The sequence below is a fragment of the Equus quagga genome, chromosome 1 (assembly GCF_021613505.1).
Source record: "Equus quagga isolate Etosha38 chromosome 1, UCLA_HA_Equagga_1.0, whole genome shotgun sequence".
In the NCBI taxonomy this organism is placed as follows: domain Eukaryota; kingdom Metazoa; phylum Chordata; class Mammalia; order Perissodactyla; family Equidae; genus Equus; species Equus quagga.
Genome location: NC_060267.1, coordinates 138,984,626 through 139,011,788, shown reverse-complemented (window position 1 = coordinate 139,011,788; position 27,163 = coordinate 138,984,626). Strand labels below are relative to the sequence as shown.

Sequence of the window (27,163 nt, the reverse complement as noted above, 5' to 3'; positions counted from 1 at the left end):
CTGTTAATGACAGATTTGCACACTGAGGGCACAAGCAAGGAGGGGACCCATAGGTGAGGGCAGAACAGGCACTGGACCTCAGTCTCCTGCTTCCCTGGCCAGTGAGGATGGAACAGTGGGAAGAGCAGGGGTGTGTGTGTGTGGGTTCAGAGGAGGGAGAAGCTCTGTAGGGGGAGGGCCAGGGCAGCGGGAACTCGACAGGGGGCAAAGGAGCTCTTCCCCGATGGCCACAGCTGCCCCCTGACCTGTAAAGCTGAAATCTGGCCCCGACTGGCTCTGGTCACAGAATGGCCATGCACCCTGGGATAGCCCCTTGGAGCTGCACACTTGGCAATCACCCAGCTCTAGGGGCAGGAGCCTTGTAAGTGCTGGTTGTCATGGTCTCACTGTCTACTCTCTAGGCCTCATTTTCTCCACCTGGAGGCCAGGTGTTGACAAGCTCCCTGTCTCCCTTTCCAGCTTGTGAACTAGAAAGTACTTTGGAAACTGTAAAGTGTGGTACCCTTCCCAGGAGCCTGGAAGACCTGGAGAGAGGTCGCTCTGGGGATGGGGGCCCTAGGAACATGTCCCAGCAGTTTGGGGTGGTTTGGGGTCAGCTGTCTCACGTGCTGGGCACTGGGGGCTACGGTTGGAATGTGCTGAGCAGCAGCTGCCACGTCAATCATTACACCTCGTCAGGTTGAGCCTGGGACTTCCAGACACAAACCAGCTTGGGCTGGACTCAGGTAGGAGGGCAGCCTCCCACCAGGGTCTTGGGGCCCTGGGGTGAGGTTCCAGGATCTTGCATGGTCTCTTCCTCCCCATCCTGTCCACGTCTTCACCCTCAGTGTCCAGATCCAGTCCTGTTTCTGCCACAGCTCATTCCACAGAAATACATAGGGAGGTCATCCTGTCCCCGTCCCCCTGCCTCTGTGACCTGTAACTGCATAAGCAGGTCCTGAGCCTGGGTGGCACTAGGGGGGCAGCCAGAAAGGGCTTCCTGGCAGCTTTCCCAGCAGGAGCCCATATTCCAGTGGACAAGGAGTCAGATATGGTGTGGCTGTGGGGCTGCAGGGGTCAAGAAGAAGGCTGGGTGGAATGAGGATTCCCACATCTCTCCTGGCTGGGGGATACTGGGTACCCAACGCTGGGAGGTCAGACCTTCTCAGGTCTGTTTTCCTGCCTGTGACTCAGCCTCTATCTGATTTCTCCACATGCCCAAAACTTGAATGAAGTCACTCATGGGGGTTGTGCTCATACGTTGTGATGGCCTGAAACTTCTGAAGGCCAGAAGGGGCAGACAGGGACACAGGAAGAGACAGAAGGAGAGTTAGTCAGAGAGAGGCTTGGTAGGGTGGGAGAGGACCACTGAGGCACACACACACCTGAGGAGCTGAGCTGGCCTGGGTGTCTGGCAGGCAGATCAACGGAGGGGGAGGAGAGCCCAGCCCAGGGCACCTGAACACTGGTGTGCTTCGACCTGCCTCTGCTCCCTGACCAGGGGGCTGGGACAAAGTCCTAGGCTGGTGCAGGGCTTGGTAAAAAATAATTAATTTTTCTTTTTAAGTGAAAGCTCTGACTCAGGCCTTTTCCTGTCCCGGACAGAAACATCTTTGCTTAGGCCTGAACCACAGAAGCTGCTCAGGACTATATCATGGCCTCCCCATGGCCAACCTGAGTCTACTCTGCAGCCACAGGCCCTACTTGGAAGGCCTTGTGAGCTCCAGGTGAGTGGGGTCTAGGGGAGCCCTGGGATCTGAGCACAGCTGGGAGGGCAAGGCTGTGTGGCACCCCAATGGGTTAGTGTGTGTGTACCTGTGCAGTGCCGTGGGGCAGACAAGGCACCTCTGCATGGAGATGTCTGTGGATCTGCCATTACCGCAGCAGGGGGCCTGTGACCATGTGATCAGAAAGGACAGGAAGCCCACACCCCCAGCCACCCCAGGAGAGCTCCTCACCTGGGGCAGAGCCTCCCGGTCCCCTGTGCCCCTGGTGTCCCTCCCTTCATCTTCCTGAGAAGCAAGAAAGCCAGGCTTCCTGCTGCAAGGGGAGGGGGCTGCCCAGCGGCCAGCTGCTGTGGGAGCCTCCAGTGACTCATCCGGGTGGGGGGTGTTTATGAGCAGCCGAAATGGCTGTAAAAGTGGCACCTCGGTTCACTTACGGCCTGGCCATCCCCTCCCCTACCAGCCCCTTGCCTTGAAAAGCTTCCAGAGTGGCCTGGAACCTGAGAGAAGTCTGGGATTGAGGCTTGGTGGAGGATCAGCCCGGGGTCAGGGTTCAGCCAGGGGTTAGAGGTCAGAATGGGATAAGGACTCAGCCTGGGGGTAAAGGTCAGTCTGAGATCAGGGTTGAGATTGGGATTCGGGCTGACTTTGGGGCTAAGGTTGGGAGATGAAGTGTTGGGGGTCTGCGGGCCAGTTTTCCCAGAGAGCCCGCAGGTTGTGGCAAGGGGTTTTCTGAGGGAGTGAGGCCAGGCTGTAGAGCTCAGAGAGCTGAGCTGCTGTCTTTCCTGTTTGAGTCTGGTGCCCACCCTGGCCCCAGGGGCTGTGTACCTTGGCCAGAGCCCTACTCCCCTTGGCGGTGGTGGTAGCAGAGGCCTGTCAGCCTAGGGCCGCTGCTCCAGTTCTGAGCTCCAGTGACCGCTTGGCTCCTCCTCCTAGGCCCCAGCCTAGGGATCAGAGAGGGGCGTCCTCACAGGGACTCATTCCCACTCTCCACCCCCAACCAGGCCTTTCCAAACTCCATTGAAACTGACCTGAAACTGACCAGAAACTGACCCTGGGGCCCTGTCAAAAAGGGCAGGCTGCCTTTGCCAGGCATAGGGGTGCTACCAGTTAATGTGTGACACCCCCACCCCCATGGTGGCACTTTAACCAGAGGCCTGGGGGTGAGTTAGGGGATCAGGGGCCCTACCTGCAGTGGAGGAATGTCCAGCAGGGGACTCTGGGGTGAGGCACATGAGTTATGACTAGGGAACACCCTTAGGGGCCCGGAACCCATCAGATCCCTCTCTGCAGCCCTATTCACAGCCCTCCCTGGTCCTCCTAAGTACAAATATTGTTTGCTTCCCAATCTCAAGCTTCCTGGTGTCAAATCTGAGGAGGACTCCCTCCATGAGCCCCTCAGTTCCCCCAACCCCTCCGTGAATGTTCTTTTGCTATCACTGAGGTAGGGCACTGGTCAGTAGTCATCAAACCATAAAACTTAGAAGAGAACCACTTAGAACAGACATAAAGATGAGATCATCAAAATATAACACTGAAGAACCACTTGTGTTCTTTAGGTGCCCACTCTGGTCATTTGGGCCTCTGTTCCCGTTCCCAAAGAGCCCACACACGATAGGGGGCAGACCCCAAATCCCAGCCGCCCGCGTAATGGAGCAAATGGGGGCACAAGGAGGGAGGGAAGCCCTCTACATCAGGCAGAGGAGCGCAATCCTGGGAGAGAATACTACAAAGCCAGGCAGGGGAGTGAACATGGGGAGAAGGCCAGGTGTCTCATAGACAGTACTCCTGGAGATAGTTATCTTTGGAGGAAACTGCCTTAAACGACACATTCCTTAAACACCAGGACAAGAAACTTGAGCGTAATGGGGCACAAAGGAGGGTATGGCCATAGAAATGTATGGAAAAAACAGCTGTGGGTTCAGTCTGGGAAACGGGTGGGTTTGAGCCTGGAGAGAGGTGGGCTGCCAGGAGGGTTGGCTACAGCTGGATTCCAGTGGCCTCAGGGCTTGGGCTTGGGGACCCATTCACATTGAGGGGAGGGGCCATACCAGAGATGAAGAACAGGTTTGGGGGTTTGGGGGAGCTTATTTCTACAAGCTGAGTCTGGGGAGCCCCAGAGCCCATATGGGTCTGCACACCCACCCTCAGATGCACCAAAACAATGAAAAGTGTCCTGTGAATCAGTTGTTCAACTCCCCATTTTGCAGATGAGGAAACTGAGACCCAGACAGCGGGAGAGTCGTCCTGCCCAGGATACACTATTGGTAAGCGGGTGAGCAGGGGCTGCCATTCAGCCCCGACGATGTTTCCCAGGGCCCTGACAGTCACATTAGCTTCCTCCTTAAAGCCCTCCGCTCCAGAAATCCCCAGGCCCAACCTGCACCTCAGCTTCGCCGCCTGGTACTGAGAGGCAGTAGGCTTGGGGTCTGAGGCCCCCTCCTCTTAGCACTCCAGTGGTCCCTCCCCGGCCCAAGTAAGTCCCGCCCCTGTCCAGCCCCTGCCCCAAAAGACTCCTCCCGCCCTTCCCCAGAATTGACGGTCCCGAGTGGACCAGAGCCGGCCAAAAGCCTTTGGGGGTGTGAAGGGGTGGGAGAGGGAGGCGGAGCCCCATGGCGGGGGTCCGGGCTGAGCTCCGGGTCTTGCGGCCTCGAGGCGCCCGAGGTGGAGTCAGGGGCGGAGCTGGAGAGGCGAGGCCGGCGTCTGGATGGGTCGGGACTCGGAGAGACCTGGACCCGGGGAGAGGCTGGGGAGGGAGAGAAAGGGACGTGAGGCCGGAGACACCAGCAAGGGCGGGGGCGGGTCTCCGGCTCAGCGGGCCGACCCACTCGGGAGGTTCCCGAGCCTGGGGGTCCAGGAGAGGGCGGGGCGGGGCGGGAGGGCCGCGGCGGAGCCAAGCTCCGGGCGGGCGGCCGAGCAGCCTCCCCGGGGACCCCGGTCCAGCTCGAGCGGGAGTCCCGGGGGCGAACGAGCAGCGCCGCGGCCGGGGCGCGGGGTACCTCCCGTGAAGAGGGCCTGCTTCTTCGCGGCTGAGGGCCCCTGTTCACCAGCCTGGGCCGGACGATCAGAAAAAATAACGTCTGTGCCTTCCCGGAGAAGAGAATCAAGCGGCGGCAGCGTCCGGGCCCACGTTCCCGAGCCCCGATGTCAGAGCTTCCCGGGCCCCGTTCCCTCCACACTCACATCCCGCCGCTGTGCGACCCCGGGCCGCGGCCTCTAGAGAAAATGTCCCGGGGCAGGGGGCACCGGGCTCCGTCCGCTCGGCCGCTCCACACACCCTTGTGGAAGGCGACGGAGGGGAGGCGGGGGCGGGAGAGGCCCGGAGTGGGCGCGGGGGAGGGAAGCGGCGCCCGGGCGCGGGGGGAGGGGGAGCGCAGACGCCGAGGCGAGGGACGCGCTCCGCGGGCGGCGGCTCCGAGCGGCGGCCGGGCGGGGGGCGCTGGAGGCCAGGCCGGCCAGGGGGGGATCCCGAGAGCTCCATGAAGTACCCCCGGGGCCGCGGACGGGGCGCTGTCCTGGGGAGGCTGTCGGGGTGTCCCCGACATCCATGGCTAGGCGGGGGCCGCGGCGGCGCGCTCGGAGTAAGTCGGGGTTGGGGGCTGGCGCCAAGGGGAGGGGGCCAGAGGTGGGTGGGGGTGACCTGACCGGGCGGGCGGGCTGGTCTGTCTCGATGTCAGTCGGCGGCGCCTCCTCGGAGCCCGGTGGAGTCGCCAGCCCCGCGCCGCTCGGCTCCGTGGCTTTTTTGGAAACTTGCAAATGTTTTCGTAGAGAAAGAAGGAGGAGGGGAGGGAGGGAGCGAGGGAGTGACCGAAACGGAGCTCGGGGCTGCTGGAAGAACGGAGGCCAAGGCCGGGGGAGCTAGAGACGGACTGACAGACAGGCCGACGGACAGAGCGTCCCGGCCGCAGGCGCGCTCCAGCGGCGCGGGCGCAGGCGGGGTTCCGGCCGAAGATGGGGAGGGGGTACTGGAGGCGGCCGCCGACGGGATGGGGATCTGAGCGGGCCGAGGGGCAGGGAGCTGGCGGCTCGATCACCGAATGGGTCAGTGTCGTTGCAAAGTTGGGATCGCGTCCCCAAGCTGCACACCGCGAGCGGCTGAAAACGCGCCCCCAGCCCCGCCCCGCCCCCCTACTTGCGTTCGCCGCGGAGCTAAAAATAACAGCCCGTTCGCCCCCCGCAGACCGCGACCCCAACCCCTCCCCCGACCCCTCCCCCACTGGGCGTGGGGCGAAGCCACAGCTCCCAATTCCCCAAAAGAAAAAAAAAAAAGAAAGGAAAGGCGGCGCGGGGGGGGCGGGGGGAGCGCGGGGGGCGGGCCGGGGGCGGGGGGCCCGGCCATATGGATGTGATTTCTCCGCTCCGAGGCAGACGGGCAGCTCCGCAGCGCTCGGCGCCCGCCCGCCGCCCGGCCGGCCCCCGGCTGCCTCCCTTCCTCCCTCCCTCTCTCCTTTGCGCTCGCTCGCTCTCTCGCCCTCGGCGCATGGGCCCCGCGCCGGGCCCCGGGGCCTCGGGCCGCCGGGCCGCCGGGGTCCCCTAGGCCCGGGCGTGGGCGGGGCAGCCGGGCCTGACGCAGCTCTGTACCCCACCACCAACACCAGGGCCGGCGGCGGTGGCTGGCCCGAGGGTCGGGGCCCTAGGCAGTGGCGATGGGGGCCGCCCGGATCGCGCCCGGCCTGGCGCTCCTGCTCTGCTGCCCCGTGCTCAGCTCCGCATATGCGCTGGTAAGTTCCCCGCCGGCACTCCAGGACAGGCTGCGGTCTTGCTCTGGGGTCCCTGGGGTGGGTCCAGGGCCCAGAGTCATGGGTTCCCCAAGTAATTTGAACTTTGGGTGGGGGTCCCCCCTCACCCGGGATCCTCGATGCCTGCTACCTCTGGGATGTCTGGATTCTGGGTTCCAGACTCCTAAGGTCTCCCTATTTCCGAAGCCTGGGTTTGGGGTCTCAGGTCTGGAAATCTAGCTTTTGCTTTTATGAGCACCCCTGCTCTGGTTGTGTCTTCCTGGAAGATGACAGTGTGATCCAGCGGAATACTGGGGTTTGGCCTTGATGTAGGGTCCCACAGACTTTTTGTGGGGGCCTGTGTTTTCTGCAAGTTTTGTTTGCAATCTGGAACACACGGCTGTGAGTCTGAGTTCTGAACCACCCAGGTGGGGGCTAGGATTTAGGGACCCCCTCCAGCTCTTGTGATCGCATGCATGCACACACACATGCACTCATGCCCAGCTTTACCCAGAATGGAAGCTGTTTGCCCGGGGAGGCGAGTGTGGTGTGGCACGGAGGAGGGATGGAGGTTTAACTTTGCAGAACACTCCTATAGGAGAAACACACTGGAGGGGGACTGTGAGTCAGGGAACTCTGGGAAGGTGGCGGGACTCCCATCTGTACCCTCCTGAGAGCAGAAGCCAAGAGGGAACCAAAGGGAGAAGGAGACAGAATGGGAGATAAGGCTAGAGAGCAGGAAGAGAGAGACAGAGACAAAGACGGGTAGAGATGAGAGCTCCCCAGAGCGGGAAGCATAGACAGACCAAGAAGAGCAAAGAAAAATAGGGAGAGACTGGGAAAGCTCAAGAGCTGGAGACACGGAGGGGCAGCACCCTCCTCATCCTGGGCCAGGGTCTGGGGTCCATTTCCTGGGGAGTCAGTCAGATCCCACAGCAGCCCTATCCCAGGGGACCAGCCCATAGCTGAGGAGGCTGTCTGCCTGTGTGTCTGACTTCAAGACCCCTGCTGCCACCCCCCCTACCCCACTCCTCCCAGGTGGGGGCATCTGCCTTCTAGAAAGAAAGACAAGCAGGCACCCTCCTTCTCCTGACCAGCTCCCTACCTAGGCAGAGCCAAAAGTGGGAAGGCGGGAGCTATGGGATTCTTCCACCTCTGCCTAATACCTGCATAGCCTTGGGTGGTTCTTCTCCACACCTCAGTTTCCCTATCTGTAAAAAGACAGCAAGAAAGAAACTTTTGCCTAAGAATCCCCTGATCTGAGACTCTCCTTTCCTCTGTGGGTCTCAGCACACCCCACCCGCTGGTACCCATCCCCTTAGGACTCTGGCTCCTGAAAGCCAGAGACATTGCCCCTTACAAGAGCTTGTAGATGGAGAAACCGAGTTTCAGAGATGGTCCAAACAGTGGTAAATGCTACGGCCCAGAGCCATTTCCCCACCCTCCCCTGGGGCCAGGCTCACCTTTCCCAGGGCCCCTTCTGGGGTGTGTGAGCACAGCCACTGTGCAGAGCCAGCCAGCGGGTCTGTGTGCACATACGTGTGCATGTGACTGTGGAGGCGTAGACAGGGTGATGGGTATGGGTGCCCTGAGAGTAACATCTGTGCCCAGGGCTCTCGGGGGCTCTGGCATGGCATTCTCTGGGTCTGTGTGAGGGTGAGCGTCGGAGTCCACGTGAGTTTGTGTGTCTGAAACTGTGGGTCTGCACATGACTTGCAGAAGCATAGTTGTGTGTGCATGTATGTGTGCATTTGTGAGCACATGTGCACCCAGGTCTATTGTTTTCTTATTTTTATTTAATAAATGCTTTTGTACTGCCACTTTCCATTGTTCTAAGCATTTTACAATATTAACTATTTTAATCTTTATAACAACCTTCTGAGAAAGGTTCTGTTATTGTCCCTGTTTTTTAACTAACGTAAATCACACAACCAACATGACCATTATTTATTGCATGCCAACCAAATGCTAAGCTGTGTGCCTCTGTGTGTGTGTGTGTGTGTGTGTGTGTGTGGTGGGGGGTTACGGGTCCCAGAGCCCCATACTGATTTCTGGGGAAGCTAAGGCACGTGGGGAGAATTTGCCTGGCTTTCCCTGGCCTAAGGCTGAGGGCAGGGCAGGAGGAGGGATGCCAGGGTTGAGTCTCTTCTGGGACCTTGTTGAGGACCTGTGGCTGGACACTTCGGAGTGCACTGGAGCCTCCCTGGCTTCAGGGCTAGAGGATAGGGTCACCTGATACCATGCAGGCCCCCTGGGCTCAGCTGGAGCCAGGGAGAGACTGATAGCCTGCCAGCTGCCTCTTCTGAATGCAGGGGCTGCCGCTCCCACCCACATGTGCACTGGTGCCCACCAAGCCCACCAAACTCAGCTGATGGCCTCTGTCACCAAAACTGTATGCTGCTTGCCCAGCCACCCCAGGACCAGGCTCACATCTCCAGGGACCTCATGGTTGGGGGACCAAAAATCATCCCATTGGAAGGACACTGGCTGTGGCCAGACTCAGCCGGTCCATCTTGTGCCTTACAGGGAAGAGTAACTGTGAGGCTGGGGATCAGGTGGAGTGAAGTTTGGAGAAAGGGATGGACCCACAGATTGTGAGTAGGGGGCCAAGGGGTGGTGTTATCGTTGGGGATGCCTCATCCTAAGGACACCCTGAGCATGCACACATGTGAAGGAGAGACTGCAGTGGGAAAGGGTGAAGGTCAGTGTAGGAGGCAGACCTTGAATGTCGAGATGTGACCTTGGGGTCCGACTCAGGAGAGACTGTGGTGGGTGAGAATGTTGGAGACCCTTGCAGCCTGCTCCAGGAGCAGTTCAGCCACGAGGCTCACTTTTAAAGACAGGAAGGAACCAACATGTATTGAGCAGTGACTGTCCCCAGATTCTGAGCTAGACACTATCACAAATGGTTTTTCACTCCATGCGTTCACCCATTTTATGGGAAAGAGCCCTGAGGTTCACACAGTGAGTCTGTGGCAGAGGCGGGATTTGAACCCAGGTCTTCAGACTCTTGCACTGAGCTTCTTCCTCCAAAGCAGGGTGAGGGCTCATGCTGGCAGAAGAGCCCTGTGTCCCAGGCTGGGTTTTCTTTTTCTTCCTTTTCTTTCTTTCTTTCTTTCTTTCTTTCCTTTTTTAAAAATAAAATCCTTCTGTTATTTAATTTTTATTTATTTATTAATTTATTTTTGAAGAAGATTGGCCCTGAGCTAACATTTGCCGCCAATCCTCCTCTTTTTGCTGAGGAAGACTGGCCCTGAGCTCACATCCATGCCCATCTTCCTCTACTTTATACGTGGGACACCTACCACAGCATGGCGTGCCAGGCGGTGCCATGTCCGAACCCTGGATCCAAACCAGCGAACCCTGGGCTGCCGAAGCAGAACATGCAAACTTAACTGCTGCATCACCGGGCTGGCCCCTATTTTCTTATTTTTAATTTCATAACTAATACTTGAATATGTACTTTCTTATAAATGAGCCAAATAGTACAGATTAAACAGAATTCATCCTTGATTACTCCCAAGCTCCTTCTCCCGTCTAGGGAAAATCATTTTTAACAGTCTGGGTGGGAGATGTCCTCCCGGACATTTTTCTCTGTTTTCAAAAGGTACTTCTTGTGTACATATAAAGTAGATAGTTTTGTTGTGTTTTCTGTTTGTTTTTAAATAAATGTTATCAGTTTGTAGATAGGGCTCTGCAATGTGCATTTTTCTGCTTAAAGGTGTGTCTTGGAGATCTTATGGTCAGTAAGTGTAAATCTATCTTTTTTTAATGCAGCATAGTATTCTAGAATCTGGAATTCATTAGGCAGTCCCTAGGAATGTATATTTAGATCGTTTCTGCATAACTTTCGTGTGTGTGTGTGTGTGTGTGTGTGTGTGTGTGTGTGTTTCCAGATGGTGGCAGGGACGCTCCTTGAAATGCCCTCTCCTATCCCCGTGTAGGATATTTCTAGATTCTGTCATTGCTGGGTCTGAGAACATACACATTTTTTACTTTAATAGACACGGCTTAACTGCCCTCTAAAAAGCCGGTGCTGGTTTAGACTCATACCACCAGGAGTGACCCGGAGGGCATCTTCCCACGCCCTCTGTCTCATAGGCTAGGATAAGGATTTTCTTCACCTTTGCCACTCTGATAGGTGAAAAATGGTGTCTCTTGTCATTTTAATTTGCCAATTACCAGTGAGCTTTTGGACTTTATGTTGGTTTATTGTCCATCTTCTAAGAGCTTGCTCAAAGCCATTACCCATCTTTCTATGGGTTATTTGTCTTTTTCGTATTGATTTGTTGAAGCTTTTTATATCACCTGCCTTTAAACCCCCCCTCCCCCAGCTCTGGGAACTGTCTGTGGACAGAGCAGCAGGAGGGGGCCAAACCCTCCCGGGAACTTGGGTTTTCTTCGGAATGTTTTAATGAGGCGTCAAGCGGCCTCCCCCAGATTCCTGTTATGGGCCTTCTGGGGACACTCTCTGGTCCAGCCACCATGTCAGGAAGGCAGCTTGTTCGCAGAGAGTCCCCAGGAAAAAGAAATGGTGGGATGAGGGTTTTGCAGACCCCTGAAATTGTCTGCAAAATATAGTGTGACAGGGAGAGGGGCAAAGTTTTTCTCAGATTCACAGAGACATCAGAACCTCCAGACCCTTAAGAGTGCCAGCTCTGGGACCAGCCTTGTGCAGAGGTGAGACCTGGGGGGATCCTATTCTGCTGACCCGGCTATGGTTAGGTTAGGCCATCCTGTCTTTCTGGGCCTTGGTCCCCCAGCCCAGGTAGAGGCTGCTTGTGAAGATCCACGGGGTCCTAGCAGCCAATTCCGCCATCCCAGGCTCCATCCCACCGCCTGCCCCCAAGGCGTCCACGCTGGCCAGGATGAGAGGCGTCACAGTGCCTCCCCCCAGCCCCTCCCAGCCCTGAACACAGGCAGCCTGTTCAGGAAGGCCTGGCGAGGGGGAGGAAAAGTCAGCACTTGTCAGTGGTGGCGGGGCAGGAGTGTCCCCGGCAAGGAGCCCGTCCCAGCCTGCTAGGACCAGCCGGACAACGGAGGGCAGCAAGGGGTGGGGAGCAGTTCCTAGCCAGTTGGCATGGGAGACATTAAGGGGTGCCAGCACAGGTCCCAGTAGTGGAACCTGGAGAGGAGGTGCAGGAAGGCCAGGAGGTCACGAAGGGGTCTCCTGTCAGTCAAGGTGTTCTCGTTATGGCTTTTCTGGAGGCACAAACTCTCCTTGCTTCTAATAACCAGGGCACAACTGTCTTCTGCCCAGTTAGAGCTGAGCACAAGCTGCCATCACCAACACCATCACCATTTGATCACCTCCACGTCTACCTCCCCCCCGAATTACCTCTTTGGAGGCTGCCTTAGGTGCTCTGCAAAGAGGGGCTTCCTTGACTCAGAGAAAGATATAACCCAGAAGGACCCTGTGGAAAGCTGGTATTGAGGCTGGCACTAGGGGTCCGTGTGGCTGGGTCCTTCGTCCTTTCTTTCCTTTCCTCCAGGGTTTCTGCTTCACGTCAAGCAGACCTTAGCTCCAGTCCTGGCCCTCTTCTTTCTCACTGTGACTCTTAGCCTCAGTGTCCCTGTCTGTAGGATGGGATGTGGTGGAAGGTGAAAGAGGTGTGGTTAGTAGCTCCAGGGGCAATGGCTAGTGTCAACAGGCAGAGAGGTCCAGGGATGACCCAGGCAGATTTGCTTTCTCTAAAGGGAAACAAGAAGCCAACAGCCACCTTCCCCCAAGGAGACTAGGCTGAACCCCGATAGAGGGAGGGATGAGATGACCCAAGAGGGCATCGGGGGCTAACACCAATGGAAGAAGCCCCTTTCCCAGAGGCAGAGGTGTCAGCAGCTGAAGAAGGATCCCTTGTATTTCTTCCTTTGTTTTGCCTGGAGGAGGAGAATTTAGGGATGTCTGGGATCACAGACAGCAAATGTGTGGAATTTGGCAGTTAGGAGAGGAATGGAGAGGAGTGGCCCTCATTTGGTCAGTGGCATGGAACTGGCTTTCTCCATCACCAGTGTCACCATCACGCCTCCATTACCATCACCAGCCTTGACATTGCCACCTCACTGTCTTCACCTCCACCCCCCCTGCCACCATCACTGCCATCCCCAACTCCAACACCATCCTCAGGGGTCTCCCTGGGAGCTGAGTTACACAGAGCTGTTTGCCCTGCCCCTCCCCCACCCCTCCCCAGCGGGAGGGGCAGTGAGCAGATGGCTTTTATCCTCCTCTGGGCTTCTGAACTCAGGAAATGAGAAATGCATCCGGGCCTCTTGACCACACACTACTCTCTCCCTGGGACAGCAGCTTCTATGTTTGTAAATAACATACTGGCTTCTAGCCCCAACCTGCACCCTGCCTGGAGTGCCACAAACACCCGCTCAGTGCTCCCAGACTGCCTCTCTCCCTGTTCCCCCAGCTCAGGGTTAAGGTCAGGTCATCAGCGCATCCCCTGCATGTTCATGAGCTGCACATCATGCACACATGTGCACACAGGAAGGTTCCGTGTTGGGGGGTTGAACATGGGGAAAGTGTGCTACACGGGGGGACACTGAAGTCGAGCCCTACAATGGTTAGGTTAGGGGAACTCAGCCCCAACCCAAGACCATAAGAGGGATGTGGGGGGGATTTGGGGCACCTGCAGCCAGGATCTGGTGGCCCCATTAGAGGTGGGTGTGGACTAACTGACCCCAGGCTGTGACCCAGCCCCAGGTCCCTCAGTCCTCACCCCTGAGACCCAAGATCTGCAGACTCTCTGGATCTAAAATGATGCAAGTCTGAGTCCCCTGCACCAGGAGCTGGGGTAAGAAGATCCAAACTCTGCAGGGGGAGAGGGGCTGGTCGGGTCGGGGGAGGGAGCAGCAGACGAAGTCGCCAGGCAAGGAGGAGAACAAGAGCTGTCAGCGTTTTCCTAGGCACCCCCAGGAAAGAAAGCCTCTTCAGAGCAGAGGCAGAGGAAGGGCCCTCTTGTCCCTCAAGCCCAAGCTTGGCGGGGCATGGCAGTGACCTTGAATCTTCGTGTGGGTCCAGGGCAGATCCAGAAATGCAGGGAGTTATTAGGATGTCCTTCTACCCCAAAAGCTTGCCAGCCATACCTCACCCTGCAGGAAGTCCTGTATTCCCTGTTCCAAATCCTCCCTGGTGTCCCACCTCCCATCCGCCCCTCCCTGCAGCCCCCTGGACTCAGTCATCTACCCAGACAATTTCCCCCTGCCACTTTGGGTCCCCAGTCTGGGGGCACCCACGGCACCTGGCTGCAGGGGGCCCCATAGTCAGCATGGGGAGCCATGACTTGGTGCTGCTGCTAACAGTAGCAATAATAGCAACCACTCCTGCCCGGGCTTTTCATGCAGTACCTCATTTAATCCTCACAACAGCCCTATCATTATCCTGATTTTACAGGTGGGAAACTGAGGCACAAAGGTTAAGCAGCTTTCCCAAGACACAAAGCCCGTCAGTGGTGGAGGTGGGATTCAAGCTCCAGTGCTGGTGGCAGAATCTCCTCGGATGAGGAGAGGGTGCAGCTGGAGCGGGGGTGAACATTCCAGCCAGGGGAGCTGCACTCTAGGGCAAGTGGCAATGCACTGGCTTGGAGCTGTCCTCCTCTCATTGGGAAAGTGCTTCCTTCACTCTGGCCCGAATTCCTCTTGCTGCAATGGCACTTCAGCCCTGATTGGGTGACAGAGAAATGGGTCCTACAGTTCAGAGAGGCCAGAGATGGGGCCTCTGTCCCTGAGGATGAATGAAGGAGTTTGGGGGCCATGGGGTGCTGGAAACACGTACCTTCCCCTCTCCTGGGCATTCCCAGACCCACCATGGAAACGAGACTCCAGAAAGGAGAGTATGCCCCCTCTGGGCCATGGAGAGGGTGAAGCCAACAGTAGTCGGTGGAGGCTGAGCAGATGCTTTGGGCCTGTGAGAGAGTTGGTCAGTTCCTGGTCATCACCCAGCTAGCACACCTGTCTGTCTGTCTGCCACACAGGCTGTTTTCAACCCTTGACTGCCTGCCTTTCATCTAGGCCATCAGCTGTGACCCTCAGTCACATACGTGGGTTAGTCTGTCTATAGAGAGGGCTGGTGGAAGCCTCAGTCAGTCATTCAGGAGCTTTCCATCAGCTGGACAAAATATGGTACATTATCTGTGTTGAGAAAGATGGCGGTGGGCAGAAGGAGAAGGGGTGGTGGGGAAGGGGACATGGGAATGGGACAAGGATAAGACGATGGCAAAGGTGGTACTGACAGTGGTTATGGGGTTGGTGGCAACATTGGTGATGGCAGTGATGGTCTTAATGTTGCCTTTGGCGGTAATGGTGCTGGTGGAAATAGCACTGGTGGTGATGATGGTCATGATGTTCTCCCAGTTGCGATGACGCTGATGGTGATAACTGTGGTTATACTGATGGTAACAGTAGTTAGTGCTCATAGTGGTAATGGTGCTGCTGCTCCTGCTGCTGATAATATTGGTGGTTGTGGTGGTGGTGGTGGTGATGGGGGTAGTGGTGATGATGGTGGTGGTGGTGATGGTTGTGTTGGTGGTGCTGGTCAATTGATGATGGTTGTTGGTGCCGGTTATTGAGGGAGGTACTAGTTGCAACAGTGGAAATGGTAGTGAAGGGGTGCTGTAATGGGGGTGGGGTGGGCCGGGCAGCTACACAGGGGTCAGACCCCTCAGCAGCCTGGATCCCCAGTGCCGGAGGCACAAAGAGTACTTCAGGAGCCGGCCCCCCCCCCCCCCCCCCCCCCATTAGGGCAGGCCCTAGCTGTCCTCCCTCAAGCCCCATCCCCCTTGTGGCCACTGCAGCCCCAGCCTGCTCAGCCATAGCTGAGGAAGCAGGCCAGAATAGAGGAGCTGTGGGGGGGTAGCAGCCAGCACATGGGAATCTGCTCTGTCCCTTTCTGGAGGCCCATGGGTGTTGGGTCCAGCTGAGATCTCAGGGTCCAACTCAGACTGCAGAGACACGCAGAAGCATGGACACTCAGACAGACATGTTAAGGAGCAACCGCATCATACACTCGCAGACCTTTGACCAGAAACACATGTACACGTGCACGTTCACAGATAACCTCAGGCTCACATCCCAAACGTGCATGCTGGACAACCCCCACGTGAGAATGCACAGAGACAGGGGCACACACAAGTGCACACACCGGCCTGACAGTGAGTGCGCGGGGATGCGCCGCCACTCACACGCGCACGCGCAAAGACGCGCACTCGCCTCCGCTAAGTGAAACCAGCAGAACCCAAGTCCGGCCGAGCCAACTGGAGACTCCTTGGCCCTGGAAGCCCTTGCTGCTGCCACCAAGAGACGCGGTCAATTAACTTCTCCCTGCAGCCAGGCTCCCTGACTCGCCCGGTTGGCCAGCCCGCCCCCACCCGCTGGTGCCCGCCCCTTGGACCCGCCTCCTTCCTTCCCTGCCTCCTCCTGGTTCTCCCGCCCTGCCAGGGCATGTCAGAGGGGATGCAGCTCTGCCTGTTGAGGCGCTAAGGGGACCAGGATCTGCCTTGTGAAGTCAGAGCAGTCACAGCCCTGCCCTGGGTCTGAGGGGTCTCAAGGAGCATGTCACTGTCCTGGGTCTGAGGGGATGCGGCCCTGACCCCGGGGGGCGAGGGGGTCTGAGAGGATGCACTAACCTCTTGTGGGTCCCATTCATGGGGGTGGCTGGGCTAGGGCACACTGAGCTGTCCCCAGGGCAGGATGCTGCCCTTATCCTCTGACTCTCTTCCAGTCCTAAGTCAGGGGAAAAGAGGCTCAGGTGAGACCCCACCCTCATCCCCATGATGTTCCTGTCCCCTTAAAATAATGCCAGTGAATCACAGTGGGTGGCAGCCAATGTCCAGGGTGTGCAGGTTGGAAGGAAGGACATTCCAGGCAGAGGGAACAGCAGGAGCAAAGCCCTGTCCACATCATCAGAGCACATGGTCTGCTTGAATGGAGGGAGCTTCCAGATAAGCAATGGGATGTGGGTGGCTCCCACCCACAGCCTGCACAGAAGTGCCCGCCCAACCCAGACCACTTGCCAGCAATTCCTCCATCCTCCCTCTCTTGGGACCACAAGGGTGGGAGGGGCTGAGGCACTCACCATTCACTGGGGAAAGCATTGCCTGGGGAGAGGGCCAGCATGGAAATTGGTGTCTCCCAAGGTCCCCCAGGGCACTAGGACTTGAAGGAATCCAGGCCCAATTTGTTTCCCCAGAGTTCACCACTCCTTATCCACCCCCCTCCCCACCCAGGTCCCTAGCAGACAGCCAGGATCCTCTGAGGATCCATCCTGGGACATTCCATCCCTTTCCCATGTACCCTTGGGGAACAGACTGGACAGGGAATATCAGTGGCTACAGCCTATGGGGTTACTAGCGGGCAGGCAGGGGACAGCTCCCCCTCCCCCTCTCTTCCCTTTGGTAGGACAGGCCCTACCCCTTGGAGTGACAGCTTCCCATCTGTAAAATGGGAGCTACATAAGGCAGATTTCCCACATTGTAGAGTCAGGGCCTTTGGAAAGGGGGAAATCCCTTAGGGAGGTTGGGATGGTTGTGGGACCTGCTGTTGCTCTGGGAAGTCCAGTATGTGGTCTGACCTTTGGCTTGGTAGGTGGATGCAGATGACGTCATGACCAAAGAGGAGCAGATCTTCCTGCTACACCGAGCCCAGGCCCAATGTGAGAAGCGGCTCAAAGAAGTCCAGCAGAAGCCAGGTGGGGATAGAGCTGGATGGGGCGGGGCCAAAGGAGGAGGATCTGGGGGCAAGGTCAGGAGAAGGAGGGGTCAGACAAAGGTGTGAGCCCAGGATGCAGAACCAAGTGGCACTAGGGGAGGGTGAGGCCGGGTAAAGGCGGGCCAGGCCAAAGTGAGGACCAAAAGTGGGGTGGGTCAGGCAAGATCAAAGTCAGCAGGCTCAGAGATGTGCTGAGTTTCCCCTCCCAGTGTGGGGGTAAGGCAGTATAAAGTCAGAATCACCCCCAACCAGCTTAGATCCAGTGAGACATGCCAGGATCAGGAGCACTGACTAGAGTGCCAGACCCCAATGGGGCGGGCTGGGACAGCTTCCTGCAGAGCAGTGATCCAAGGCAGAGCCAGAGGGATGAGTAGGTCTTTGAAGGAGGCCACCTGGGCAGAGGGCAAGGCAGAGGTGTCCAGGGTCGGGAGAATCGAAGGTCCGTGGGGCTAGATGGGAGGAGGATAGAGGGATAGGGATGGGTATCTGTGACTCTGTCAGTCATGGCCACTGTCTGGGAGAGGGGGCGTGGCCTGGGGTAGAGAGGGCTTCCGCCCACCAGCACAGCATCTCCATAGGACCCTCTGCCACTGTGAAGTTGGGAGTGTTAAACAGTGAAAATGAAGCTGAGCCAGAGCTGCACTGTGTAAGTCAAGAAGCAGGTGGTGTGGAAGACAAGAGCAAGAGTGTGCAGTTGTGCACCTGACTCCACAGTTCCTACTCCCATCTCAGGCTGGTCTCTTCCTTGAGTCTATTTCCTGGAAGCAGAGATAGGGCCTCATTAGCCCCCATCCAGGCCTCTGATGTGTGTCTGATTTATCTCAACCTGGAAGAGGCCCAGGCTCTGAATGACTGCCCAACAAGCTTCCTCCCCTGGGCTGGCCCTTAGACTCCTGGGGGAGGATGCTGATGCACACCCAGGACATAAGCACATACAGAGACCCACACTCTGTAGCACATGGACTTTGCTTACACTCACAGGGACTCACATGGTCTCTGCAATCAAAGCCCCACCCACACTGGCCCCATTAATGGCTCCCTGGTCCCCTGCCCCAGTCACATCAGGGTCTAGAGGGTCAGGGGGCCCCCCCTCACTCTGGGTCCTGAATCCATCCCTCTTCCTGGTTGTGGAAGCCTGGAGGCATCCCCTACCCCCTCTCTGTTCATGATGGAGCCCCTCTCTTCCTGCTCCACTCCATCCTGCTACCCCCACCCTACTGATGCCCAAGGCTGCAGGCAAGAAAATGGACACAGGCATTCCATCCTGGAGTGTCTGCACTCAGCTTCCCACTGTTGCCACAAACCCCGTCAAGGGAGGGCCAGGAGGCCCTGGCTTGGGCTGTAGCTGAAGGGATGCAAGTCAGATAATGAGGAAGCCTTTTCAGGAAGGAAGAGAGACCTCAAGCATCTCTCCAATGGAGAGAAAGGCCAGGCCCCATCTCAGATGGAGGGCCTCCAGGGTCCCTTGTGGAAGCTGTGCACCCCTTACTCAAGCATCCTAGGGCAGGGGACAGGGTAGGTAGATTTGTCTGTCCACCCTTGACAACTGCACACTCTTGCTCTTGTCTTCCACACCACCCGCTTCTTGAGCTGCACAGCACTCTGGCTCGGCTTCATTTTCACTGTTTAACCTCCCTTGATATCACCACTACTGTCTACTTTTGCCATGCGCCCCCTGGTGGGGCCTTCGCCTCCTGTGTGGACTCTAGCTCCAACTCCTGGGTCTGAGGATACCACCTCTACCCATGTCTTACCCACATTAATGCTCCATCCACTAGTTGGCCCCACACCGCATGGTGTTCATTTGAAACCCCTTGTTGGCAGTGTCCATCTCCTCTGATTACTTCTGCACCTGGCAAGCACTTTACAATTTATAATGCACTTCCTCACTTGTGATCTCAGCTCTCCCAGCCACCTGGGTGTTAGCAGGGCAGGGACAACCCTAATTGTACAAAGGGGGGTCAGGGGTAGGAGGGTGCCCTGGGTCTCCTGCCCAAGCACAGGTGACAGCCATAACTACCTTGATTTTTCCAGCCAACATAATGGAATCAGACAAGGGATGGGCATCCGCATCCACATCAGGGAAGCCCAGGAAAGAGAAGCCATCTGGGAAGCTCTACCCTGAGTCTGAGGAGGACAAAGAGGACCCCAGGCACCGAGGTACGTCTGTCTGTACTTCCATGCATCCATCTGAGACGGGCTTGGCCCCACCCATCCCACTGCTCTGTCCCCATCAGTGAGCTCATGCTCCTCAGCTCTTGTGGAAAGGAAGAGGCTGTGGCCTCCTGCCCAAGAAAGAGGAGCTGGGAGGAGACAGAGCCGAGGGGGCAGCATTTGAAGGGGGCAGGCAAGCTGGATGGGCTCAGGCTTGGGGAGATGTGGGCAGAGAACTTGCCCCGCACCCCCCGGGGTGGACCTAGGGCTACAGCCCATCTCATGGAGAGAGGTGGCAGTGAACCCCGGAGACAAAGGGCATACACAGAGGGGAGATACACAGAGACAGACAGAGGCACGTGGAGAGAGATTCACAGAGACAGGGAGCAGCTGGGAGAGACCCAGAGATAAAGAGAGGCAGGGAGAGATAGAGAGGACCAGGAGGCACAAACTGAGGGTCTGGGATTCAGTGTGTCAGACGAGGTGCACCAAGACGCAGAGTGAGGTGGGCCACAGAGGCAGAGCAGGAGAGGAGAGTGGCCGAGGAGGGGTGGGGCCAGAGACAGTGGGACAAGGAGGGAAGAAGAGAAGAGAGGGAGGGAAATGCGGGGCTGCGTTGTCCCTCAGGGAGGTGAGGAGAGACAAACACAGAGCCCAGGCTGCAGCCACAGGGCCGGTTTGAACCGGCTGGGTGGGCAGCAGATTTCAGATGGGCCACATCTGGGAGGCTGTGGTCACCCTGTGGCTCTCCAGGGACCAGAGGGAATTGTGGGCCTGGCCAGGCGGGGCTGGGAATATGGTGCCCAGGACAGAGAGTCTTTCACCAAGCTGGGGTGGGTCCAGCCGTCAAGGCAGCCTTCCAGGGTGGCTGGAGAGCCCTGTGGTTGGAGCCCTGCAGGCAGAAAGAAGGGAGCTGGGGGGTAGAACAGAGAAGATTCAGAGGCTGGGGACCTTTCAAGGTCACTTAGCATTTCTGCTGTGAGGCTGGGGCCCTGAAGTGGGATGTGTCACCTTGCCTTGAATCCCACAGTTAGCACTTAGATGTGGGGGATTGCGTCCCTCTCCACGAGTGAGCCGCTGAGGGAGGCGCACAGCAGGTGCTTCGGGCAGGCCTGGGATGGCGGTGGAAGCGCAGGCTGATATGGTTAACCCCAAGTTTGCAGGGAAGAAACTGAAGTGCAAAGAGGGCGGACACCTGCATGAGGTCGGCAGCTTCCAGGGAGTCCAGCTGGCACTGGAAACCAGACTTCCTGCCTCCTGTCCATGGTCCCTGAGCAAGGGTCACGTAGGGAGCCATTCTCAGCTCAGAGGGAGCTCCACTCTCAGAGGGAGAGTTAGCCTGGGAACTTGCCCTTCTCCAGGGACACCTGGAAGATGGGAGCAACAGCAGAGAAAAAAGAAAGAGGCCTGGCTCAAGGCCGAGCACTGGGCCCTGGGCTGCATGACCTCAGCAAGTCACTCGCCTCTCTTGGCCTCTGCCAGCGAATCTGGAAAATAGGGCCAGTGCCAGTACCTGCATACACGAGCTATAGTGAATTCTGTGAGGCCAGGTGGGTGCAGGGCACAGTAGGGAGTAAGAGCTCAAAAACCTTCTCTCCAGAATGCTCCAGGCCTGAGTTCTCCAGTCCTGGGGCACACTTGTCCTGAGGGAGTCAACCACCACAGGTGTGTTCATCCCTCTGGGACACTAACCATGGACTTGACTGGTGTCCCCCACCTTGTCTGTCTGTCTCTGTGGGCACAGGGCGCCCCTGCCTGCCCGAGTGGGACCACATCCTGTGCTGGCCGCTGGGGGCACCAGGTGAGGTGGTGGCTGTGCCCTGTCCCGACTACATTTATGACTTCAATCACAAAGGTAAGGCAGGCTGGAGTAGGGGGTGGATCACTGGGGTACCAGGACTCAAGCTCAGGGCTTCAGTGGCTCCGGATTTCTCTGCCTGCCCTGACCCTCCCACGGCCCTGCAGGTCATGCCTACCGACGCTGTGACCGCAATGGCAGCTGGGAGTTGGTGCCGGGGCACAACCGGACATGGGCCAACTACAGCGAGTGTGTTAAGTTCCTGACCAATGAGACTCGTGAACGGGTGCGAGACTTCCCCTCTCCTACCTGACCACCCCATAAGGTCACCCCACCCCTTTAGTGACACCCACCTAGTCCTGACTCCTCCAGCAACCTTAACCTGGCCTCTGACCCTTAACCTGATGCTCCGCCCGAGTTCCAGGAATCTGACGGTGTCTCCCACCTGCACAGGAGGTGTTTGACCGCCTGGGCATGATCTACACCGTGGGCTACTCCGTGTCGCTGGCTTCCCTCACCGTGGCTGTGCTCATCCTGGCCTACTTTAGGTAGGCGGGGCGGGCCGAGGTGGGCGGGGCCTGGGCGGGACCGAGGTATGGTTCCTCCCTTAAGCCTTCGCTGCACCCCTAGCCCTGCCGGGGGTCCCTACCTACGGCGCACAACCCGGCTTCCTGCCCACCCTCTGCGCGTCCCCGTACCCCAACCCACGATGATGTGCGCCCCACAGGCGGCTGCACTGCACACGCAACTACATCCATATGCACCTGTTCCTGTCCTTCATGCTTCGCGCCGTCAGCATCTTCGTCAAGGACGCGGTGCTCTACTCGGGCGCCACGCTCGATGAGGCTGAACGCCTCACCGAGGAGGAGCTGCGCGCCATCGCTCAGGCACCCCTGCCGCCTGCCGCCTCTGCTGCCGGCTACGTGAGTGCCCCCCGCATCCCCCTGGCGTCCCCAGGCTTTGGGGCCCCCTGCCACCACTGGCTTTGCAGGAGCCCCACCCTGCTGTGCCCCGACACCTCCAGCCTGGCCCTCACCCCTGCCTGTCTCTTGCTACTACTGGCTTCAGGCGGTTCACACCCACTTCACTGTCCCTCCTACCCCTCAGCCCTGCTTCCAGTCCCTTCTGCTAAGGGCTTTGTGAGTGCCTCCCATCCTGGCACTTTCATCAACACTCCTGTGTCAGCCCAGTACCCCAAACCACCCCACCTCTTCACCTTGTCCCCTGCCGTTGTCGTGAGTGCCCTCTTGCCCCTGGCAAGATTCCCCACACACACCCCCCTCAGCCCCTACCCTTAAGCCTTGAACAGAGCCTGTCCCTTCCTCCCTGGCTTGACTAGCATCATTTGTCCTATCTCACCAGCACACCCCTCCCTGCCCATCTCCCACCCAGCCCCAACTTCCCCAGATGCAGACCCTACCCTCTGGCTAATACCAGCTGGTATCCTAGGTGGGCTGCCGGGTGGCTGTGACCTTCTTCCTTTACTTCCTGGCCACTAACTACTACTGGATTCTGGTGGAGGGGCTGTACCTGCACAGCCTCATCTTCATGGCCTTTTTCTCAGAGAAGAAGTACCTATGGGGCTTCACGGTCTTCGGCTGGGGTATGCAGGCATGGAGGGCGGTGAGGTGCAGGCAAGGGTGGGACCATTGGTGGCTGGGTCAGAGGGTACCCCTGAGGGTAAGGCGTCCACACAGCATATCCCATCCTGGATCTGGGGCAGCAGGTGGGCCACCTGCCCACCCTTCTGTGACTCTGACCCATCCCAGGCTCAGAGAACAGGGCTTGGCCAGAGGTTCACCTGGGGCTGGCCCAGCCTGAGGTTGGGGCTCACCTGGAGGCAGATTCACCTGGGGTTCAGGCTCAGACCAGGAGAGGGAGGGGGCACTCTCAGATCAAGATTCAGCTCAGGATCAGAGTGGGATCTCGGGTCACAGGTGAGCCTGGGGCAGGAGTTGGGATCTGTGATCCTCCCTCCACCCTGAGCCCTGTTTCCCCACCAATCCCCTCACTGCGTGGAGCTGTCCATGCCACTGCCATCCTGCCCGCAGGGTCCGTGGCCCAGAGCCGCTGGCCCGCACTCTTAGTATCATCTGGGCTTCGGCAGCCCCCCTGCAGAGCGGTTGCTGGGGCGCTGCACTCCTCCCCCACGGGCTCTGGGATCGAGTTACCGATAATTGTCCATTATTGTTGGCAGCTCCAGAGCTTGGCTGGGCTCCGGGGCAACTGGCCAGACTGCAGAGGGGTAGGCCGGGTGGCGGGAGCCCTCCTGTGCTCAGCACCCAGAGGCCCTCAGATCGAGAGCCACAGCCTCCCTGCTCCAGGGCACACACTCTGACCTTGACCTCACCCATGGCAAATCCCAGAGTTGCAGGAGACCTGGGCCTGGTCCAGGAACTGACGCAGGCTCTAGGGCTAGAGGGTGTCATGGTGGGCAGAAAACATGCAGATCAGGGAGCACAGAGAACTTTGTGGCATGGGAATGTCATAGCTCTTTTTCTTACCATAAACCCAGGCCATACTCTGCCCCTCCTAAGGGTGCACCAGGCCTAGAATGAAGTGTGAGGGGGTGGAGGGTGGGGACCTGGGCTCCCCTTCTAGAGGCAAAGCTCACTCAGATTTACCATGTGCTATCTGAGCTGGCTTAGGCCAGGGCACAACAAGGTCCCCCTGTGGCCCTTTATTCCGCCTGGGATGACAACCCTCACACCATCCAGCCTCATCCATGGGGGCTAGGACCTTTCAAACTGAGTGGGGGGCATGCTGGGACAGAAAAATGCTATAATAGGCCCCCTCCTGATAGAGACCTCAGCTCAGAGCAGCATGCTTCAGGGGGCGGTGGTGGAGGGGGAATGGACTGGGCATGGATGAGGTAGTGATACCTTATTTCACTATGTGCCCAACCGGTGTGCCCATGTAGGAGATGCAGAACCAAGATGAGGGCAGAGGGTGGAACTGGGTCCTGAGGGCTGGAGCCCTGAGGGGAGGCTGTTGGGGCAGCACGTGCCAGAGTATGGCTCTGTCACCAAGCAGCCCACGTGCCCAGGGTGAGGGGGTCAGGGACAGTGATGGGGTAGGCTGGGGGTCATCAGGGTTGAGGGGAATGGGACCAGCAAGGCGGGCTGAGGAGGGAGACATCGTGGACAGCATCTACAGTCCCTTACATGCTGTCCCCCTCTGCGCCCACAGGTCTGCCTGCCATCTTCGTGACTGTGTGGGTCAGTGTGAGAGCCACCCTGGCCAACACTGGGTAGGTCCAGGTGGGGAGAAGGGGGCCAGGGGCTCTGACACAGGCCAGGAACACCCCTGGTACCCTCTTCCTCTGTGAAGCATATAAGGGGGCCTCCTGTACCCTGGCCCTGAGTGGCCTCAGCTTCAGGAGTTTTCAGTCCACCTTTGATCCAAGTACTCCCTCAGGGTCACAGGAGGCTACTTCAAAAGAGGCCTCAGGCTTGGCCACACCAGACACTGCCCTGTCCTTTGTCCCCAATGGCTACTGTCAGAGCAGAGCAGCTCTGGGGTCTCTCTGTGGGCAGGCTCAGGGTGGGGACAGGAGGGGGTGGGGAATGATGGCTCAACCTCCCCCAGGTGCTGGGACCTGAGCTCTGGGAACAAGAAGTGGATCATCCAGGTGCCCATCCTAGCCTCCATTGTGGTGAGCAGGGGTGGCCACAGGGCTGGGTGGGGGTGTGGACCACAGGCCCAGGGACCAGCCCCTGACAGACTATAGAGGCTTCCTTGGACCCCAGGGTCAGAGCCATAAGGCCTGAGAAGCAGCTGATCCCCATCATGGTTCAGATGGGGAAACTGAGGGCCCATGGAGCCACCTGGAGATGCAGTGGCAGAGCAGAGCCTGGGCAGGCCTGGGTCCCAGAGTCCTTGCCCTCACCCTCTGCTAGAGCGCAGCCTTGAGACGCAGCCCTCTCACTCTCCAGCTCAACTTCATCCTCTTCATCAACATCGTCCGGGTGCTCGCCACCAAGCTGCGGGAGACCAATGCCGGCCGGTGTGACACGCGGCAGCAGTACCGGTGAGCCACGCCTGCCATGCCCAGGCTCCTCAGAGTTTAGGGGTCATCAAATCCCAGTGCCATGTACAAAAGCAAAGATGGAGGCCCCAAGAATGAGCCTGTCTCAAGGGAAGGACCCAGCTCCTGACTCCCTGGCTGGCCCTGCCCAGCCATGCCGGGATCTTGCCCGGCCTCTTGAGACCCCTGGGGCACCCCAAAGCCAACTTGGGCCACGTGGTGCCAGGCCCTGCACTAGAGCTGGCATTTGCAAGAGCAGGACAAACCCAGATCTCTCCTCAAAGAACTGGTTGCAAGGAGTATAAGGGACAGGTGGGTAGTGGGTGGCCTTGAGAAGGCAGTAGCTCAGCTGAAACCTGAGGAGTGGGGTATCAGATAATGAGGTAAGGCCATGAGAGAGTGAGTGCCAGCAGAGGGACCAGCAGGTGCAAAGAGCCCTGGGACAGGGTGACATATAATTTATGGTCCACTCTAGGACACTTCAGAACCAGGGGCCCTATTAACACTTTGCTGAGATGACAAAGTGCTGTCCCAGGTGAACTGGATTGTCCTCTGCTGGTGGCAAGAGCCTCGGGTCCCTTAGTGGCTTCTGGAGCCTGGGGCTGGCAGGTGGAGGTGGCATAGTGCCTGCTGAGAGGAAGTGGCTCAGCCCTGACCCACCTGCCCTGCTGGTCCAGGAAGCTGCTCAAATCCACACTGGTGCTCATGCCGCTCTTTGGCGTCCACTACATCGTCTTCATGGCCACGCCGTACACCGAGGTCTCAGGGACGCTCTGGCAAGTCCAGATGCACTACGAGATGCTCTTCAACTCCTTCCAGGTGCGCAGCCCTGGCCGAGGCCAGGCCGAGGGTGGGAGGGGTCGAAGGGGCAGGGGACGCTGCTGTGGGCCTTAACCTATACACCTCTCTCCCCAGGGATTTTTTGTCGCCATCATATACTGTTTCTGCAATGGCGAGGTAAGCAGTGGGCTGCAGTGGAGCGAGGCAGGGAGGACACAGAAGTGCCAGGGGTTCTCTAAGTCCTGTCCCTCCATTCTCCTACCTGGTTCTTCTTTGTTCCTCCAAGAACATCCCTGAGGACGTTCTGAAGGCAGAGAGACATCTTTCCAGATGATTCAGGCTCAGATGTGCTAGGATTTCTGGGCTCTTCAACCTCTGGCATAGCCAAGTGTCTTCCCAACCCCAAGGTTGAATTCTCTGTAACCCAGATTGAATGACTCAGCCACCTTGCAGATTCTTGAGCCTTGCAGATTCTGGGTGTGTCAGAAACCTTCCAGCCGGGCACCATGTTCTGAGGAAGACGGGATTTTACTGGACCTTGGAATTTTCCAGTAATACCCCATGCCTCTTGTTTCCATTCAGTGCTGTTGTAGAAACAGGGATGGGGGCACTGCTGGGGTTGGGGGGGCATGTGGCAGTGGGATTAGGGGCACACCTGACACCCACCCTCCTACTGCCATCCCAGGTTCAGGCTGAGATCAAGAAATCCTGGAGCCGCTGGACACTGGCACTGGACTTCAAGCGTAAGGCACGCAGCGGGAGCAGCAGCTACAGCTACGGTCCCATGGTGTCTCACACAAGTGTGACCAATGTAGGCCCCCGCACGGGACTTGGCCTGTCCCTCAGCCCCCGCTTGCTGCCCGCTGCTACCACCAACGGCCACCCCCAGCTGCCCAGCCATACCAAGCCAGGGGCCCCAGCCCTCCAGACCACACCACCTGCTGTGGCCACTCCCAAGGACAATGGCTTTCTCAATGGTTCCTGCTCAGGGCTGGACGAGGAGGCCTCCGTGCCAGAGCGGCCACCCACCCTGCTGCAGGAGGAGTGGGAGACAGTCATGTGACCAGGGACCTGGGGGTTGGACCTATGGACATAAGGGCGACAGACAGATGGACCAAGAGATGGGTGGTTGGATGGTTGCCCACTCAGGGCTAGGGCCAGGAGGACAAAACAGGAGGAAAAAAAAAAAAAAAGAAAAGGGAAAAGGAAGCAGTGTGTGGCTTCCTGTGGTCTGAACTGGGGACTCACTCCAGGAGGGGAGGGGGCTGGGAGCCAT

General features: G+C 58.1%; 1 protein-coding gene across 5 annotated transcripts; it reads left to right on the top strand.

Annotated features, from left to right (window-relative positions):
• Positions 1 to 1,550: 1,550 nt before the first annotated feature.
• Positions 1,551 to 27,096, top strand: PTH1R (parathyroid hormone 1 receptor). Of its 5 annotated transcripts, XM_046681149.1 has the most exons (16): positions 1,607 to 1,706; positions 3,914 to 3,970; positions 6,302 to 6,424; positions 17,006 to 17,108; positions 19,163 to 19,288; positions 21,027 to 21,137; positions 21,248 to 21,366; positions 21,534 to 21,628; positions 21,808 to 22,003; positions 22,530 to 22,683; positions 24,270 to 24,330; positions 24,669 to 24,735; positions 25,016 to 25,110; positions 25,785 to 25,926; positions 26,023 to 26,064; positions 26,573 to 27,096. In XM_046681149.1, the coding sequence occupies exons 3-16, from the start codon at positions 6,350 to 6,352 to the stop codon at positions 26,948 to 26,950; spliced, it is 1,764 nt and encodes a 587-aa protein (XP_046537105.1). In that variant the 5' UTR covers positions 1,607 to 1,706; positions 3,914 to 3,970; positions 6,302 to 6,349; the 3' UTR covers positions 26,951 to 27,096. The 5 variants fall into 5 exon arrangements, with proteins under 5 accessions (XP_046537134.1, XP_046537105.1, XP_046537095.1 ...); XM_046681178.1 differs by lacking the exon at positions 6,302 to 6,424 and having other exon boundaries at positions 1,551 to 1,706; XM_046681158.1 differs by lacking the exons at positions 1,607 to 1,706; positions 3,914 to 3,970 and adding an exon at positions 5,148 to 5,284.
• The last annotated feature ends 67 nt before the right edge of the window (positions 27,097 to 27,163 follow it).